Source organism: Gorilla gorilla, chromosome 11, assembly GCF_029281585.2.
Source record: "Gorilla gorilla gorilla isolate KB3781 chromosome 11, NHGRI_mGorGor1-v2.1_pri, whole genome shotgun sequence".
Classification (NCBI taxonomy): domain Eukaryota; kingdom Metazoa; phylum Chordata; class Mammalia; order Primates; family Hominidae; genus Gorilla; species Gorilla gorilla.
The window spans coordinates 109093577-109113836 of record NC_073235.2 but is presented as its reverse complement, the minus strand read 5'-3'; the positions used below and the strand labels follow the sequence as shown (position 1 = coordinate 109113836).

Genomic DNA, 20260 nt, shown 5'->3' with positions numbered 1-20260 from the left:
ACAGCAACAGAGTTAACTAAACCTCTCAAAGGAGTAAGATCACATGTAAATTTTTTTTATTTTATTTATTTTCTTATTATTATTATACTTTAAGTTTTAGGGTACATGTGCACAACGTGCAGGTTTGTTACATATGTATACATGTGCCATGTTGGTGTGCTGCACCCATTAACTCGTCATTTAGCATTAGATATATCTCCTAATGCTATCCCCCCTCCCCCCACCCCACAACAGTCCCTGGTGTGTGATGTTCCCCTTCCTGTGTCCATGTGTTCTCATTGTTCAATTCCCACCTATGAGTGAGAACATGCAGTGTTTGGTTTTTTGTCCTTGCGATAGTTTGCTGAGAATGATGGTTTCCAGCTTCATCCATGTCCCTACAAAGGACATGAACTCATCCTTTTTTATGGCTGCATAGTATTCCATGGTGTATATGTGCCACATTTTCTTAATCCAGTCTATCATTGTTGGACATTTGGGTTGGTTCCAAGTCTGCTATTGTGAATAGTGCTGCAATAAACATACGTGTGCATGTGTCTTTATAGCAGCATGATTTACAATCCTTTGGGTATATACCCAGTAATGGGACGGCTGGGTCAAATGGTATTTCTAGTTCTAGATCCCTGAGGAATCACCACACTGACTTCCACAATGGTTGAACTAGTTTGCAGTCCCACCAACAGTGTAAAAGTGTTCCTATTTCTCCACATCCTCTCCAGCACCTGTTGTTTCCTGACTTTTTAATGATCGCCATTCTAACTGGTGTGAGATGGTATCTCATTGTGGTTTTGATTTGCATTTCTCTGATGGCCAGTGATGATGAGCATTTTTTCATGTTTTTTGGCTGCATAAATGTCTTCTTTTGAGAAATGTCTGTTCATATCCTTCACCCACTTTTTGATGGGGTTGTTTTTTTCTTGTAAATTTGTTTGAGTTCATTGTAGATTCTGGATATTAGCCCTTTGTCAGATGAGTAGGTTGCAAAAATTTTCTCCCATTCTGTAGGCTGCCTGTTCACTCTGATAGTAGTTTCTTTTGCTGTGCAAAAGCTCTTTAGTTTAATTAGATCCCATTTGTCAATTATGGCTTTTGTTGCCATTGCTTTTGGTGTTTTAGACATGAAGTCCTTGCCCATGCCTCTGTCCTGAATGGTATTGCCTAGGTTTTCTTGTAGGGTTTTTATGGTTTTAGGTCTAACATGTAAGTCTTTAATCCATCGTGAATTAATTTTTGTATAAGGTGTAAGGAAGGGATCCAGTTTCAGCTTTCTACATATGACTAGCCAGTTTTCCCAGCACCATTTATTAAACAGGGAATCCTTTCCCCATTTCTTCTTTTTGTCAGGTTTGTCAAAGATCAGATAGTTGTAGATATGCGGCATTATTTCTGAGGGCTCTGTTCTGTTCCATTGGTCTATATCTCTGTTTTGGTACCAGTACCATGCTGTTTTGGTTACTGTAGCCTTGTAGTATAGTTTGAAGTCAGGTAGCTCTATGCCTCCAGCTTTGTTCTTTTGGCTTAGGATTGACTTGGCAATGCGGGCTCTTTTTTGGTTCCATATAAACTTTAAAGTAGTTTTTTCCAATTCTGTGAAGAAAGTCATTGGTAGCTTGATGGGGATGGCATTGAATCTATAAATTACCTTGGGCAGTATGGCCATTTTCACGATATTGATTCTTCCTACCCATGAGCATGGAGTGTTCTTCCATTTGTTTGTATCCCCTTTTATTTCATTGAGCAGTGGACTGTAGTTCTTGAAGAGGTCCTTCACATCCCTTGTAAGTTGGATTCCTAGGTATTTTATTCTCTTTGAAGCAATTGTGAATGGGAGTTCACTCATGATTTGGCTCTCTGTTTGTCTGTTATTGGTGTATAAGAATGCTTGTGATTTTTGCACATTGATTTTGTATCTTGAGACTTTGCTGAAGTTGCTTATCAGCTTAAGGAGATTTTGGGCTGAGACGATGGGGTTTTCTAGATACACAATCATGTAATCTGCAAACAGGGACAATTTGACTTCCTCTATTCCTAATCGAATGCCCTTTATTCCTTTCTCCTGCCTGACTGCCCTGGTCAGAAATTCCCACACTATGTTGAATAGGAGTGGTGAGAGAGGGCATCCCTGTCTTGTGCCAGTTTTCAAAGGGAATGCTTCCAGTTTTTGTCCATTCAGTATGATATTGGCTGTGGGTTTGTCATAGACAGCTCTTATTATTTTGAGATACGTCCCATCGATACCTAATTTATTGAGAATTTTTAGCATGAAGGGTTGCTGAATTTTGTCAAAGGCCTTTTCTGCATCTATTGAGATAATCATGTGGTTTTTGTCTTTGGTTCTGTTTATATGCTGGATTACGTTTATTGATTTTCATATGTTGAACCAGCCTTGCATCCCATGGATGAAGCCCACTTGATCATGGTGGATAAGCTTTTTGATATGTTGCTGGATTCGGTTTGCCAGTATTTTACTGAGGATTTCTGCATCAATGTTCATCAAGGATATTGGTCTAAAATTCTCTTTTTTCGTTGTGTCTCTGCCAGGCTTTGGTATCAGGATGATGCTGGCCTCATAAAATGAGTTAGGGAGGATTCCCTCTTTTTCTATTGATTGGAATAGTTTCAGAAGGAATGGTACCAGCTCCTCCTTGTACCTCTGGTAGAATTCAGCTATGAATCCATCTGGTCCTGGACTTTTTTTGGTTGGTAAGCTATTAATTATTGCCTCAATTTCAGAGCCCATTATTGGTCTATTCAGAGATTCAACTTCTTCCTGGTTTAGTCCTGGGAGAGTGTATGTGTTGAGGAATTTATCCATTTCTTCTAGATTTTCTAGTTTATTTGCATAGAGGTGTTTATAGTATTCTCTGATGGTAGTTTGTATTTCTGTGGGATCGGTGGTGATATCCCCTTTGTCATTTTTTATTGTGTCTATTTGATTCTTCTCTCTTTTCTTCTTCATTAGTCTTGCTAGCAGTCTATCAATTTTGTTGATCTTTTCAAAAAACCAGCTCCTGGATTCATTGATTTTTTGAAGGGTTTTTTGTGTCTCTATTTCCTTCAGTTGTGCTCTGATCTTAGTTATTTCTTGCCTTCTGCTAGCTTTTGAGTGTGTTTGCTCTTGCTTCTCTAGTTGTTTTGATTGTGATGTTAGGGTGTCAATTTTGGATCTTTCCTGCTTTCTCTTGTGGGCATTTAGTGCTATAAATTTCCCTCTACACACTGCTTTAAATGTGTCCCAGAGATTCTGGTATTTTGTGTCTTTGTTCTCGTTGGTTTCAAAGAACATCTTTATTTCTGCCTTCATTTTGTTATGTACCCAGTAGTTATTCAGGAGCAGGTTGTTCAGTTTCCATGTAGTTGAGCGGTTTTGAGTGAGTTTCTTAATCCTGAGTTCTAGTTTGCTTGCACTGTGGTCTGAGAGACAGTTTGTTATAATTTCTGTTCTTTTACATTTGCTGAGGAGTGTTTACTTCCAACTATGTGGTCAATTTTGGAATAGGTGTGGTGTGGTGCTGAAAAGAATGTATATTCTGTTGATTTGGGGTGGAGAGCTCTGTAGATGTCTATTAGGTCTGCTTGGTGCAGAGCTGAGTTCAGTTCCTGGATATCCTTGTTAACTATCTCGTTGATCTGTCTAATATTGACAGTGGGGTGTTTAAGTCTCCCATTATCATTGTGTGGGAGTCTAAGTCTCTTTGTAGGTCACTAAGGACTTGCTTTATGAATCTGGGTGCTCCTGTATTGGGTGCATATGTATTTAGGATAGTTAGTTCTTCTTGTTGAATTGATCCCTTTACCATTACGTAATGGCCTTCTTTGTCTCTTTTGATCTTTGTTGGTTTAAAGTCTGTTTAATCCGAGGCTAGGATTGCAACCCCTGCCTTTTTTTGTTTTCCCTTTGCTTGGTAGATCTTCCTCCCTCCCTTTATTTTGAGCCTATGTGTGTCTCTGCACGTGAGATGGGTTTCCTGAATATAGCACACTGATGGGTCTTGACTCTTTACCCAATTTGCCAGTCTGTGCCTTTTAATTGGAGCATTTAGCCCATTTACATTTAAGGTTAGTATTGTTATGTGTGAATCTGATCCTGTCATTATGATGTTAGCTGGTTATTTTGCTCGTTAGTTGATGCAGTTTCTTCCTAGCCTTGATGGTCTTTACAATTTGGCATGTTTTTGCAGTGGCTGGTACCGGTTGTTCCTTTCCATGTTTAGTGCTTCCTTCAGGAGCTCTTTTAGGGCAGGCCTGGTGGTGACGAAATCTCTCAGCATTTGCTTGTCTGTAAAGGATTTTATTTCTCCTTCACTTATGAAGCTTAGTTTGGCTGGACATGAAATTCTGGGTTGAAAATTCTTTTCTTTAAGAATGTTGAATATTGGCCCCCTCTCTCTTCTGGCTTGTAGAGTTTCTGCCGAGAGATCAGCTGTTAGTCTGATGGGCTTCCCTTTGTGGGTAACCTGACCTTTCTCTCTGGCTGCCCTTAACATTTTTTCCTTCATTTCAACTTTGGTGAAATCTGACAATTATGTGTCTTGGAGTTGCTCTTCTCGAGGAGTATCTTTGTGGCGTTCTCTATATTTCCTGAATTTGAATGTTGGCCTGCTTGCTAGGTTGGGAAAGTTCTCCTGGATAATATCCTGCAGAGTGTTTTCCAACTTGGTTCCATTCTCCCCGTCACTTTCAGGTACACCAATTAGACGTAGATTTGGTCTTTTCACATAGTCCCATATTTCTTGGAGGCTTTGTTCGTTTCTTTTTATTCTTTTTTATCTAAACTTCTCTTCTCGCTTCATTTCATTCATTTTGTCTTCCATCGCTGATACCCTTTCTTCCAGTTGATAGCATTGGTTACTGAGGCTTGTGCATTTGTCACATAGTTCTCGTGCCATGGTTTTCACATGTACATTTTTAACCTCAGCTAAAATATCAGTAGTACTCATTTTTGCAGCTTATAAAACTTCTGGCTGTTAAAGCTGTGTCAGGTTGAGATACTAGTGGGAAAAAAGATGCAAAATAGCTAAGCTGTATCAACAATCCATCACTTCCATTTATCCAGTAAACATTTGATATCAACCACTGAATGGCCAGCTAAAATAAATGGATGCTCAAAAAGTTACTGTCCCTCACCACACCCAAAAGTACTGAACTACTCACCCTCAAATTAGTCATCCTTCAAAACAGCTCAACCATCTCCTCCTCTGTGTAGCTTTCCCTGATCCCACCCTAAACTGTGGGCTCCTTAAACGAACTGCTCTTATTCTTGTTTCCCTATGAGCTAGCATAGTGCACAGGGAGGGCAAATGCTAGCAATCATATAAAGAAACCCTTTACCACTGAACAGCTTTAAAGAGCAAACATTTTTTTAGGGTCAAGTATTAGCTCAGTCCTTAATGAATAAATATGAACAGTAATAAGGAAGAGCCTCAGACACTAGTAAGTTTCTAAGAATCCCTTGGTTGGTCAAAGGGTTTCAGTTTCCATTTTGCAGAATCAGTAAGTTCAGTGGATGTAATGTGCAGTATGGTGACTATAATTAATTATACTGTATTGTATAATTGAAATTTGCAAAAGGAGATCTTACATATTCTCAGCACAAAAACAGAAAAAAGATAACCATCTGAGGTGATGGATATGTTAATTAGCTTGAGCGTGGTGATCATTTCACAATGTATACAAAAATTAAAACATCACCTTGTATACCTTAAATATGCATAATTTTTATCTGTCCATTATCTTCAATAAAGATGAGAGGGGGACATTTAAGAAAAACAAGAAATCCTGGAGATTTACAAGAGATATAGTCTATTCTTATGCTGTGAGATCCTTCTGGTCACATGTAGTTTAGTCTGATTTATTGGATGTGTGAACTCACTTGGGCAAAAAAGAAAGGAGGAAGAAATGAAATGTGCTCTCTACAATGTATTAGAGATTTCCACCTTCTTATTTGAAAGATATTCCTGTAAAATGGAAAAATATATTTGTAATTATATTAAAAGACGTGAAACTTTTTGTAGAAATTGTTTCATTTAAAAAGCCAATATAGGCTAGGTGTGGTGGCTCACGCCTGTAATCCCAGCACTTGGGAGGCCAAGGCAGGTGGATCACCTGAGGTCGGGAGTTCGAGACCAGCCTGGCCAACATGGCAAAACCCTGTCTCTACTAAAAATACAAAAATTAGCTGGGTGTGGTGGCGGATGCCTGTAATCCCAGCTACCTGGGAGGCTGAGGCAGGAGAATTGCTTGAACCTGGGAGGTGGAGGTTGCAGCGAGCCGAGATCGCGCCACTGCACTCCAGCCTGGGTGACAAGAGCGAAACTCCGTCTCAAAAAAATACATAAATAAAAAGCCAGTATATTTTGTTTTTAAACACAATCTAAATATTATATTAAGGCTCATGGATATCATCATGGAAGAAGAATTAGAACGAACTTGTTAAAGAGAGTACTTTTATAAACAGCCCATAATAAACCATAGTTAGGATTCTTATTTGGGGATTCTAATTTATAATTAATTTTAAAAGATTAGGAGAAATGACTCTAGATGATGAGATTCTAGTGTATGAATCATCCAAAAAATGGTTCTAAAATAACACAATTCTCACTGGCAACAGATGACCATCAAGAGTCTTAATGATCCAGTTCATGTGATGTCAAGCCCTTACTTTATATAAATCTGTGGAGAACCAAGAGGAAAATTTAATAAGTTATTGTTTGGGACTAGATTTATGCAATGAATAGTAGTATTCAAAATAAAGCAAGGTTAAGACACAAATGATATAAAGTTTTTTATTTCTCTAAGGTTCACCTTTGTAGAGCTTTCCAAACACATTTTTAGTCAGACTTCTTTATCACCGAAAACATCTGCTATGGTTTGAATGTATAGGTCCCTCCAAAATTCATGTGGAAATTTAAACCCCACCTATGAAGAGGTGGGGTCTTTTCAGGGTGATTAGGCCATGAGAGCTCTGCCTTTATCAATGAGATTAATGAGATTAATGAGATGATCAATGAGATTAATGCCCTTACAATAAAGGCTTTGGAGAATTGCCTGGCCCTTCCATATGGCTCTTCTGCCATGTGAGGACACAGCAACAAGGCACAATCTTGCAAGCAGAGATCCCTCACCAGATATCAAGGCTTGGTCTTGGATTTCCCAGCCTCCAGAACCATCAGAAGTAAATTTCTATTGTATAAACAATATATAAATATTGCCCAGTCCATGGCATTTTGTTATAGCAGCACAAACGAATTAGATATTGTCTCAACTCTCCAAGGCTTTGACAATGGGAATTCCTAGGTCTGTTCTTGGCTGTTACTTACTAGCTGTGTGGTTCTGTTCACCTCTCAAAGCCTCCATTTTCTCTCACTCCATGTCCCAAGTTTCTTGCTTACCTTCAGGCCTCCACACTCTCTCCCCCTTCAAGCCTTTTCTGACCACCTCTTAAACATGCTTTAGGCCTGAGTTGAGACATTTAGCTCCATAAACATTTACCTCGCTATCCATTTCTACCTCTAATCTGGGTTAGGTACCCCTCCTATGTGGGATAAAAACATCCTGTACTTTCCCCATCACAGTACTTCTCAGATTGTCATTAAATGCCTACAGATTTGTCTTTCCTCCTCCATTGTTCTATAAGCTTCATGAGGGAAGGACCTCTCCAGGCATACTTTGACAGTGCCTGGCACTTAGCAGGCACTCAATAAACATTTGTGAAATAAAAGTGCTCGGAATCATTCATGAACGGCTTCTGTCAATGGAAATCTATCCATCAACTCGGGTTAGAAAGAACTTTATGCACTTGGCTAACACAGAGGGTCAATAGGAGAAACCCATTTAAGAAACACTTCTGGTCATTTGCAAAACCATGGTTGCACACATTAACCATTATGCTATTGAATGCCCTACTACATCAGGCGTCAAGGGATAATTCCTCTTTGACAAGGAAACATTTATATCTCTAGAGAGATAAAATTCTTGTATCAGATAATGAAAATTACACAACCCACTATCTTACCTTTCTCATGTAACTGTCACAAAAGTAAGATCTCATTTCAGTAACTACTGTAATAAACTTATCTCAGATGCTTGGTCACATCTAATTCTCTGTGCTTTTCCATTTTTTGTCACAATTAACTTCTGCTGGAATTTTTATACATTATTTGTCTTTGTCTTCAAAAGACCAAGAAGTGCTCTGAAAAAATCAGTCAAGTTCAGATTTTATTTGCCCACATTCTGCATTGGGGTGGATACCCGCAAAGGGTCTCCTTTTATCCACCAGTCAAGAAATAGTCTCCTGACTCACTAGAGATGTCTTTTATATCCTAGGTAAGATAAACAGTGTAATATGATCCCATCGACAATTAAATTCTTTTGATTTTGCTACAAATTCTTAGTTGCCATACTTTTTATTCTCCTGCTAAAGACTGTAGCCACAGGGTCCTGTTTTCTGGGCAATCCCAGTTTTCTCATCTCCCAGAACCTAGAAAATCTAAATCTGGCTCCTGTGGCCCTCCTCATTTCTCTAGCCTGGTGCTTAATCTCCCTGGGTCCCAGTCACTCACAATAATTATTGTCAATAGGTAAGCAGGGGTAGGGGCAGGCAGAGGGCAAACATCCACTGAATTTCACCACCCAAGAGTTATGCTGGATTTTGTTTATCTATGAAAATCAAGAATCAGTATATAAGTATCAATGGTTTGGTTGTGATTTTATTTTTAATAATCTTATGTTTAATTGTGCAAGTCATTCTCAAACCATTTTGAAAGTAGGTTGCATAGACACCCTAAATAAATAGAACCAGAATCTACTAAAATTTAGACGATATTTCTTTTATTGTATATGTTTTCAAGATTTTCTGGACCTGATCTACCAGCATAAAGATGAGTCATCCAAAGCAAATGATAATACCCAAGGCATTCAATATGGGTTGACTCAGACCAGAAATGTCTGATCACCCTGATCAGAGAAAATGTGGCAACAAAAAGAGTTACCTGGCACTCTAGAATTAAAATGTTTAGAACTAGACAGGAAAGGGTGGCTTCAGGAGAGAAAAATCCATAGCAACTCATTCCTACCAGCGCTAGAAAGCTTAGAATACTATCAGGCCTCTAGGACATATAAAATGCAATATTTGACTACATCATATTGTACACAGCACAGTGGCAATCAATATTTACAGCAACTTTGGGGATACCTGCCTCTTAAGATTCTTGATCATCACACACTTTTTCAAAACTACCAAAACAGTTCCAATCATCCTAAAGTACCTAAATGCAAAAGAAACCACAATCTCTCAAAATAGCACTTGAAAATCATAGTATAAGGGACAAACAGTTTTACCCATTAACAAGCAGCACTTAATGCTGAATGTCTCACTGCAATAGGTAAGCAATAAGTGAATTAGAACGGTGTATTAGTTTGCTAAGGATGCCACAAAGTACCATAGACTGGTAGTTTAACCAACAGAAATGTATTTCCTCACAGTTCAGAAGGCTAGAAGTCCAAGATCAAGGTGTCAGCAGGGCTGGTTTTATTCACAGGGCTCTCTCCTTGGCTTGCAGACAGCCGCCGTCCATCTCACTGTGTCTTCACACGGTCTTTCCTCCAACACACTAGTGTCTGTGTCCAAACTTTCTCTTTTCATGACAATAGTAATATTAAATTAAGGGCCACCCAAAAGATTTCATTTTAACTTAATTACCTTTTTAAAGACTTCATTCCAAATATAGTTACATTCTTAGGTACTAGGGGTTAGAACTTCAATGTACGAATGCGGAGGGGGAGACACACAGAGCATAACAGATGGTTCTACTCAACAAACAGCATTATTTTCAATCCTATTTGGGACCTTCTGTGTTTTCCTCACATGGTTACAAATTGACCAAAATAGTTCCACTCTTTTTCTCACTTAATGTGAACAGATATGCAATCATCAGAATTAGGTTCAGCTCACTTGCAAATTGGTAGTCCAGTGCTGTGACCACAGCAGCCACGGTGAAGGAGACTCCAAGCAGACAGCCCATGCTGGAGTCCCTGCATGTGACTGAATCTCGCCAGCCCGCATGTTACTCAGCAGTAAAATGGGGATAATCACATCTTCCTCACAGGGTTATCAAAGGAACTTAAATAGGAGACTATGGGTACACATAGGGCTTGGCACAGTGTCTATCACCATAATAGAAAGCCTTCCTTCTGCAGATCTCTTGAAACTGGGAAGTAAAGCGTTTAACCTTCGAGTTAGCAGCATCATAAACCCCGAGACTCCTGAAATGGAAAGCAATGTTCACATAGTCTCCTCTATTTCCTTCAGACTAAGGCCCAGAGTGTGTGACCAGCTCTCTGAAGCAGAGGTGAAATTGGGAGTCTTGACTCCAAATTCCTAAGGCCAGTGCCTTCCCTGATTCCCTCTCTCAGACGTGTAAGAGAAATGTCAGTAGTGAGCATGATGGGCTGCTAGTTGGAGAGAAAAAGGCCAGCAATGACACAAAAGGCCTGCCAATCTGGATTCAGGAATCACAAAAACTTAGAAACCAAGACGTAAGACAGCGACACCACAGCTCAGGCTGGTATAGGTCAAGGTGCCTCAAGCTGTCCCCAGCCACAGCTCCTGACTCCTGTCCTGGTCTTACTCGACCACAAGAGAAAAATGAGGCAGGAGGCCTGTTTCTTCTCCACATGTTCCTTCTTACAACCATATTTAAGTTCAATCTCCAAATCCGCAGAGCTGAAAAAAACATTTAGCCAAATAAAGCTGAATATCCCCCTTAGGATCCAGGGACTCCCACCAGGCAGTTTGCCTTCTGTTTGCAGCTTGGTAATTCAGGTTCTTTAAGAGAGGGGGCCTCACCAGTCCTGACTCACCCCAGGAGTTTGGTGCTTTTGGGCTTCCACACCTCTGCCTGCCACTTCCTGTGGAGTCTGCGTCTTTCTCCTTCCCACACCTTTCAAAGTCTAAAGCACCCGCTATGGGCTCCACTGGGCCCTGCCACTATGCCCTTGGCATTCACTTCCACACACTGAAGGCAGCTGACTGGAACTGCCTGACACCCTGGGCCTGAGAGCTTTGTACTCTACCCAGGAGGAGGTAGTAAAGCGTTACTGCCCCAAGAAACAGACTTCAGCCAACAACAGCCTGGCAGTTAGTGGACAAAACTCTAGCTCCCTGCCTCTATGTGAGATAACTCTCTGGCATGAGTCCACAGACTCCCAGAGCTCTCAGTGAGAATTCCAGCTGCCCAGAGGAGTAAACAGCTTGAGAACTCACCCTTTCCTAGCTCCTTCCTCCTTGTCTCAGGGTCTGCTACCAGGGGACCCAAAACCAAGGCAGCCTCCTGTAGGAGTCCCATGGAATCCCACCTTCCCCAGAAAACCTTCCCTCATCACCAAGATCTCTCAAGTCACTTTCTATCATGTTTTAACACTATTCGTATACACTGTAATCTCATTTCTCTACCACAGGCTCTTGAAGACGAGAAATTCTTTCACACAGCTCTGAATTCCCCGTGTTGCTCAGCACAGTGTCTTACGCAAACGAGAAGCTCAATAAATGTTTGTTGACTGAATGAAGAATGAATTAACCATGTCAGTCAGCAAGAAGGTTGGGCTCTGTATTTAAGCTAACTGAAACTATATCAGTGTAGCTGTCTGCTTCTTTCCAAAACACAGCGTGAACTGCTTTTAACGAGCAAATTACTGCATGCATGTATTTCTTTAAATCAGCATTTTCTAGATATTCATCTTAAATCAAACACCTCTGATTCCCAGAAAATCAGAATAAAGATTTTTTTCCTAAATCCAAAACTACCTTACTCTCCAAGTTTTGGGTCTACTCCTCAGTTTTGGGAGTCAGCCACCCAATGTGGATGTCTTACATTGATTTCACCCAGAGTTCTCCCTGGGCATCATTCAAGATGAATGTACAAAGACATGTCACATCCCCACACTCTCTCGCTGGAGTAGCGTTCTATTAAGAAGGAACATAATGCTGCCTTTTTAACCAAGAAGGCATTACCCTTGATGCATCCTAAGAATTCTTTCCTCTCTGTATCGGGCAGGGGCTAAAAGAAGCACAGGGATTTCACTTCACAATAAACAGGACAGCATGCTGAGGACCTGGGTGTTCACCTCGGACCAGTCAGATGGCCTGGAAACTTAAATACCCACATATATGCAATAGCCTGCAAGTCGCGTCATGTTCTTTAATGGATGTCTGGTGAGCAGCTCTGGGAAAACTGGACAAGTACCAAGTGTCTCGCGAGCATGCTTTCAACTCAATGGAACTATGTTATCTGAATCCCCAGTGCTCACTACCTTGAGCACCTATCAACCCGGGGCCTGCCAAATTGTCTCCACTTTTTTTTCTTCAGCCTACTTTGAAGAGAGAAAAGATTACATAGTGGACCCCTCCCTTCTCACTTACTAAAGTCAGAAAAAGACTGACTGAAGCCAAAGGGAAGATAAGCAGCATTTCTTATGACCTGAGCTGCTCTCACCAGATCATAAGTTCCATGAGATCAATGCCTCTTCTCCTCAATGTAGAATCCCTCAACATCTCAGCGCAGTGACTGCCTCACGGAGGTGATAATAATTCACTGTCAACAAACACGTGCAAGCACCACATGTTATCTCATCTAATCCTTGCAACAGCCTACAGCTTCGGAAGGAAACTAAAGCTTAAGAAGCTTAGAATATATCCAAATAATGGTATATTACTCAGCTACAACATGGATGAACCTCAAAACATTATGCTAAGTAAAAGAGGTCAGTCACAAAAGGCTGCATATTGTATGAAATGTCCAGAACGCAAATGCATGGAGACAGAATGTAGATTAGCGGTCACCAGGGGCCTAAGGCAGAAGGGAATGGGGAGTGACTGCTAATGGGTACAGGGTTTCTTGGGGGTGATGAAAATGTTCTAGAATTAGATTGTGGTGATAACTGCAAAATTTTGTGAATATAATTTTAAAACGCTGAATGGTAAACTTTAGAAAAGTGAGTTTTATGATAGGTGATGGTGGTCGTGGTGGAGGTGGTAGAAGAGAAGGAGGAGGAGGAGGAAAAGGAGAAAGAGGAGGAAGAGGAAAAATGAAGAAAAGGGAGAAGTTAAGATGCTTGCCCAAGATCAAAGAGTTACCCATGCTTTCAACCATTATGCCACTCTAATCATGGTTATTCTCAGTAAACATTTGCTGAAAACACCAGCAAATATAATTATGGGTAATATAGGCTTTGGCATAATTCTGATCACACACAGAGAAGAGACAATCAATCCTCAGACCTTCTGAGACTTCCAAGGACTGATAAACATTAAGAATTGTTGCTCTAACATCAATCATACCTCAATAAAGTGGATAATAAAAATCAAAATAAAAAATATCTAAAATGCTTGTTTGACATTAAAAAAAAAAAAAAGGAAAGACAAGAAACGTTACCCTAGTGATCTTTTCAAAATCTTCTGTAACCTGGAATAACGACTATTTTAGAGGAAACACTAAACAAAATTTTAAAAGAGGAGCACCCTGAGAGGAGTGTAATTAAAGGACCTCTAAGGCCATAACTAGGACCTTTGGGGCTAAATAAAATAGAAATCTGACCATGTCTCTTCCATGCTTACTGCCATCCAACGGCTTCCGACCCACACTCCTCACCATGGACCACAGTCCTTCATCGCCTGACTGCACAGCTGCTTCCTCTCTGATCTCGTCTCCTCGTTCTCCCACTATCCCCTGCCCTGCACTGCATAATGGCCTCTGCCCTTCTTGAACATCCCACATCCTCCTTAGCTCTGGCTGTCTTGCTGTCCCAGCTGTGCAGAACCCTCAGCCTTCCAGCAACGTGTTGTGGCTCCTCTTTGACAACCAGGGCTCAGCTCAGGTTCCCTCCTCAGATAGGCCTTCTTGCTTCTTCTGACCATCTAAATCATGCTGGACACCCCACCTCCAGTCCCTCTCCATCCCATATGTCTTTATGTGGTGGCCCACTGTTTGCCTCCTCCTCTGGAATGAAGCTCTAAAAGGGAAGGCACAAGTCTTGTCTATCTTATTCTCAGCAACATCAGCACCTATAACAGCCAGAGGCACATAGCAGATGCTCACTCAACATTTGCTGAACAAATGAATAAAACACACAGCACTGCCATGAGATGCCTCCACAAGCCAGATGCAAACCAGGCTCTCCTCTCAGGAACTCCTGTCAGGTTAGTCCTCACAAGCTGGGGCTTCTGGGCCTGGTGAGGTCACCAACTCTGCAGATTCTATGGTCACCACCCGGATTAACTTATGGTAACACCTTTATGTGCTCATTCCTCCACACCCTGAGCCCACATACTTACAAGACACCTTTCCCTCCTTTGATAACTTAACACCTCTGCCTGTAATGTAGCAATGATCATCCTATAGTGGAAATGAGGTCCCTCTTTCCTCAGAAGCTCTTTTGGGTCCTCTATTACTGACTTAAACATTCTATTGACTCTCTACCTCTATTCTAACACATATCAAACTTTTTGGTTAATCCCAGACAGAAGTCATCTAAACTAGAGCGCACCCCCAGCAACACATCTCATGTTCTAACACAGTTCCCTCATTTCCAGTTCATCATGCCAGCCTTGCACACTCAGGTTGCACTCAGAAAGCTCAGGACAGCATGGGGGATGTATTACATTAGTCCATTCTCATGCTGCTCATAAAGACATACCTGAGACTAGGTAATTTATAAAGAAAAAAAGCTTTAATGGACTCATAGTTCCATATGGCTGGGGATGCCTTATATAATTATGGCAGAAGGTGAAGGAGGAGCAAAGGCATGTCTTACATGGCGGCAGGCAAGAGAGCATGTGCAGGGTAACTGACCTTTATAAAACCATCAGATCTCGTGAGACTTATTCATTATCACAAGAACAGCAGGGGAAAAACCCGCCCCATGATTCAGTTACCTCCCACCGGGGCCCTCCCATGACACATGGGGATTATGAAAGCTACAATTCAAAATAAGATTTGGGTAGGGACACAGCCAAACCATATCAGGGGAGATAGCACATGAGTGCAGCTCTCATGGCCTCTCTCTCACTGCAGTTAGTTTTCCCTTCAGAGACCTCCATTTGTTCCCAGTTCATAGCCTCCTTTTGACCTCATCTCCCTTCTAACCCAGACTGGATCCTGATACTTAACTACGCAAGTTATTCATGAGTATTCAAAGAGCTTTGCCTACACTGTTCTTCTATGCTACCACAGAGATTGAGCCCTGGGTCCACACTACAGTCTGCCTCCTTCATTCACACTCTGCAGTGACAAAGCACTCCAATTTTTAAAAATAATACAAATAAAATATAAAAAACACCACCAGAAAGAAATACACAAAGACTAACACATAGCACATGATTTCTAATGAAGGTTGCTCAAAAATTCTTGTATTTGACCTTGATGGGCTTCCTCACTCCTTCTTCCCAGCAATTTTGTCATTTTCCTCAAGCCCCAACCCAACCTCCCTCTCCATCCCAACCCCTACAGTAGGTAACTTCAGAAATGTGTTTCTTCAACTCCATCCCCTCACCTGCAAGTCAATCTCCACCTGCACACACCCTACAGCTTCACACCAGTGCAGGACAACCTGTCTTTACTGGTTCAAAACTAAGTTCTGCCCTTGGGCTTTGTTCTCATTCCCTTCAGTCTCTACCCAGCTCTTGCCCTATAGATTATCTCCTCTCTCCTTTCTGCGTCTTCAACCTCCCACTCTTATCAGCTCCGTCTCTCAGTCCACCAAACTTGCTCTGTTAACTTGCTCTGTCATCATTAAAAAGCCCTGCCTTGATCCCAATGTCTTCTGCTCTCTTTTCTTCTCATCCAAACCTCCTCAATGGATATTTGCTGCCTCCACATCATCTCCTCTCATTCACTCCCAGCCTACTGTAACCCGGTTTCTGTCCCCTCTCATTTCCCCCACCCCAGAGTTTCACTGAAACTGCTGCTTTCCAACCACCGGTGACTGCTCAAATGGCAAATCCAAAGGGCAAATTTTGCCTCTTACCTCATTAGATTATTCTACAGCATGTGCCAGTAGATGACTCTACTGCAGATGACACTTTAAATCACACCTTCCCATTTTGAAACTCTGTTTAATCATTCTCCTGATTGTCCTATTTCTCCAATCACTCCTTCTCAATTTCCTTCATGGGTTCCTCCTCTTCTCCCCTCCTCTTACCTGTCTTCTCAGCTTCGCTCTCCTTACTCTACCTACCCTCCCTGGGTAACCTCATTCACAGCCATGTTGGTCATTAACATTTAATATTTATATAAAAATACCTACCAAGTCTACTATCTCTAGCTCCCATCTCTCCCCTGAGGTTATATCCAGCTACCTCCTAGACATGGCCACATGTATGTCCCAAAGCCCCTCAAATCTATCATGTCTCTTCTGATGCCACATTCTCTTCCCTTCACCATTTAACCTGTTTGTTCCCCGGTACTGCCCATTTTAGCTAGACATCACCCTCAAACCAACCAACCAATCGAGGTACCTCTGTTGGCTTTAACTATCCTCTCTGCCTTGCTATCCACATGGAGCAATCCTAATAATTTTTATCAACTGCAGATTTATTGAAAGTATTCCCTCTCCATGCCTCTTAGCACTTCCTGAGAACAGGACCTCTGTTTATTCCCCTGACTTGATTTTTCAGTCTAGGGGATAATGGCCCAGCACTGACACGTGAAATACCAGAACTTCCATGAGCTGAGCTGTCCCTAGGCTTACCTCTCCCAACTCATCTTCCTCGTCTCAACCTTGTCATTTATGAGGAAGGTCAACAAAAGGCTCATGCTCCCCTAATATGCCATACTGCAACGTGGCCTTGCCTCTTCAGACATACTATCTCACATGCCTAGAACACACTTCAAGATTTAGCTCAAGCATCACCTTTCCCAAGACGCCTTTTCACACTCCTCCAGCCTGAGAGCTGCCGCTCCTTGGTGCTACCATAACATTCCATTTTAACCTCCAGCATATTTCATACTCTTCTAAAATTACGTACTTGTCTATCAACCTTCCCCCAAGTAGACTCTAAATTCCTCAAGTCAGGGACTGCTCATAATAGGTGCTCAACCTGATTCCTTTGCATGCTAAATGTTACTGATAACTTCTGGCACATTTCCAGACCTCTAAGTATCCTGGCCATCCCATATGACCCTTTCTCTGCCATGTACTAATTGACTGGGAGGCTCTGCTATGGCTGAGATATTTTATTGCTCAAAACACACAGCAGTGTTGGTTGCGATCATCTCGCTACAGTTTGAAATGATGGTCTCCACCACAGTAAGAGTTAAAGGAATTGAGGACTTACACTAAAATTAGCTCTATCTTGCCACTCAACATAGTGTAAGATTTGGCAAGACAAGTCCCTTAGGCAGACAAACTGCTGACACAGCATGGTGAAACGGAACTCAACCAAAGAGGAAAACCTGCAATACCTTTACATAGGCAATTCTGAGTTCTGCTGATTCATTCTGACTTAAAGCTGCAATAACACTTGGTAAGGAACACCCAAGCTGACTTTGCATTTTTTTCTGCAGAGCTCACAGAATTTGGCATACAAAAAATTTAATAGTTGTTCTTTATGATCCTTTGCAATTTCTCAAATATTGGTTGTGGTCACTTACATTATAGTGTTTGATAGCATTAACAGGTATTTTTCTTGCAAAGATGCAGTCCTGATCAAAATACTGACAAAAGCTTAAAATACTGACTATAATTTCTGTAACTCAAGAAAACCATATAGAAAATCTCTTTCACCAAAGAAAGGCTCAGTGCTAGATCTATTTGAGGCTGAAGAGCCTTAGTTAAGTCAACAGCTCTTGTTCACACTTTGTACAAAGACATCTGTACAACTGATTCCAACTTAGGAAACAGCATTTAAATATCAACAAACACATGCTCAGAGACAATCGGGTAAATTTTCATCAGGACCAAAATTTCTAAGAAACCATATTAGAGCAAATTATAAAGCAAAGAATCTTCTCAAAATAGGTATTTGCAAGTCATCACTTACTCTGTTCTTCCCACAGAAGTCATGCGAATTGCATTATAAAGAGTAAATGGAAGAAATTTCTAGACTGTAGTCAAATTATACTTGAATCAGTAAATTTATCATGCTTCTTATATATAGTGATGATTATAATTAACATTTAATTAACTGGATTACTTCAAATATTTATTCCATTTAAAATTATAATATGTAAGTGCTGTGTTTGAGATGCTTAACATGTTAAATATCTTTTATTTCGGAAAAAAAATATAATTCACCATTCAGAATTTTATACTTTACATGCTCTATAATAATCTGCTAGAAAATAGTTGTTAAACAACAGACATTATTTTGACTAAACTGATATTATAAAAACAAAGCTTTATTGCACCCACTTCTTAAGAAGATTATGTCTAAATACTCACTTGTTCAGTATGAGGTCAAGAATGAATTTGGAGCCGAAGGCTTCAATCTGGAAGCTTGCCTGGGCCAGATGGACAGCCTATGGATTCAAAAAGACAGAAGAACCTTAACTTACTTTCCTGTCTTTAAGACAGATTATTATCAAGAATGATATTTAAGATGAATAACTTTTATGTATCAGTTCATTTCCTTATGTATCATCATATAGCAATTCATTTCTTTAGGAGACTAGATACAATATCATGGTTTTGCTAGGAAAATCTAAATATTTGGGTAGCAAAGAGCTAATAAGACAACACATCCTTGAAAATGAACCCACTAAGATAAAAACCAACAGCATATTCTGCTGGACTTACAAAGTGACTGTGGTGAATTATGCAAACGTCTGACTAATTAAAGCTTGATTTCAGCCCGTTTTGTGCATAAAGCTAAACAACTCTTTCTGCACACCTAAGTGAAAAATCATGTCAGTGCTCTGCTCTTCAGCAGGAATTAGAACTTTCTCTGGAACGTTCTCTAAATGATGTATCAGCAGAATATGACAGTAAAATGGGAGAGTACAACCTTGTAACTTCAGAAAGCACTTAGAACCTGGCCTTTTGTGAATACTGAGAGCTTATGTCCCCCTTTAAGAGTCATATGTTTACAAATATTGTCATTATTTTGTCTTAATTCAAACTACAAAGATAATTCCATCTAAACATGAATCCTATTTACTAGATGTTAAAGATTATTATAGCTCACAGAAGCATCTTGAATATTGCAAATTAACAAATTAATAAAGTTTTGTCAAAGTATTAGCTAACATAAAACTCTCCTTTGTCACACTATCAGGAAAAAAAAAAAGAACAAGGCTAAATGAAACACCTACACTGTACTTCCTTGACTCACTAACGTCCTTCCTCCAGAATTGCATTCCTAAGGCACAGTGGGTGCTGCAAATCATCTGTGAAGTGCTTCATGCATGGTAACTGGACACCAGCATGAACACACCACGCATCTCCCTCCCAGTACTTTCTATTCCCACCTTCCCCCCAATACTACCCCATGCTCCTCTTTGCCTTCCCTGTATTTATGATGATTGAAACTCTCCCCATCCTTCAAAGGCGTCCCACCTGCAATGCTTTTCATGAAGTCTTTCTTCACACAGTCTTCACGCTCAGGGCTTTGGAAGCACTTTATTTGTGCTTCCCTGTCTCTCCCTTTCCCATCCCTCCCCTGGGTGGTAAGCTCCACAACATATATCACAGGGGTCTTGCAAACAGGTCTAGATTAATGACTCTTCCCCAGCATATCTGACCTTCCAAGTAATTCACCAAATATTCATTGTCAAGATCTTTTTGCCATACCAAACCCATAAAACACTATAAATAAACCATGACTTATACTTTCAGTCAAGCACACTGCCAAATCAGATAGTCACTCAATAATAATCCATAAAATGTAAAAAGGAAATTAACAAATATTAAATTTTAAATACAGAACAATGAGAAACAAGGCTCCTAAATCCTTAATGCCATAGGACACCAAGTCAAATTCCAAACAACCTTCTAGAACAGGGTCACCATACTTGTGGGCTTCCTGTATCCATACAACTATGAGTGAGAGAGAGAGAGAAAGAGAGAGAGAGAGAGAAACTTCTGTCAAGTGTGGTCTCTGTTATCCACAACAGAACCTCTATTCAATACAAATATCCACTAGTCTTCAAATTCATTCTGTACCTTGAAGCATTAATTTTTGCATAAAGATATTTATATTGATGAATAATTTGTACAAGGAGAGATTTTTCAGCTCTAGATCAAAAAAGCTTTAAGTATGTAAAATTTA

The 20260-nt window shown here is 40.5% G+C and overlaps 1 protein-coding gene across 3 annotated transcripts in view; it reads right to left on the bottom strand.

The window, feature by feature from the left end:
- Positions 1-20260, bottom strand: part of ADAM23 (ADAM metallopeptidase domain 23) — a 177796-nt gene that overhangs the window by 121450 nt on the left and 36086 nt on the right. For all 3 annotated transcript variants that reach the window (XM_055380411.2, XM_019022744.4, XM_055380410.1), the window contains exon 3: positions 18436-18512. In XM_055380411.2, coding sequence (XP_055236386.1) covers positions 18436-18512 — 77 coding nt within the window. The remainder of the gene's footprint in view (positions 1-18435; positions 18513-20260) is intronic.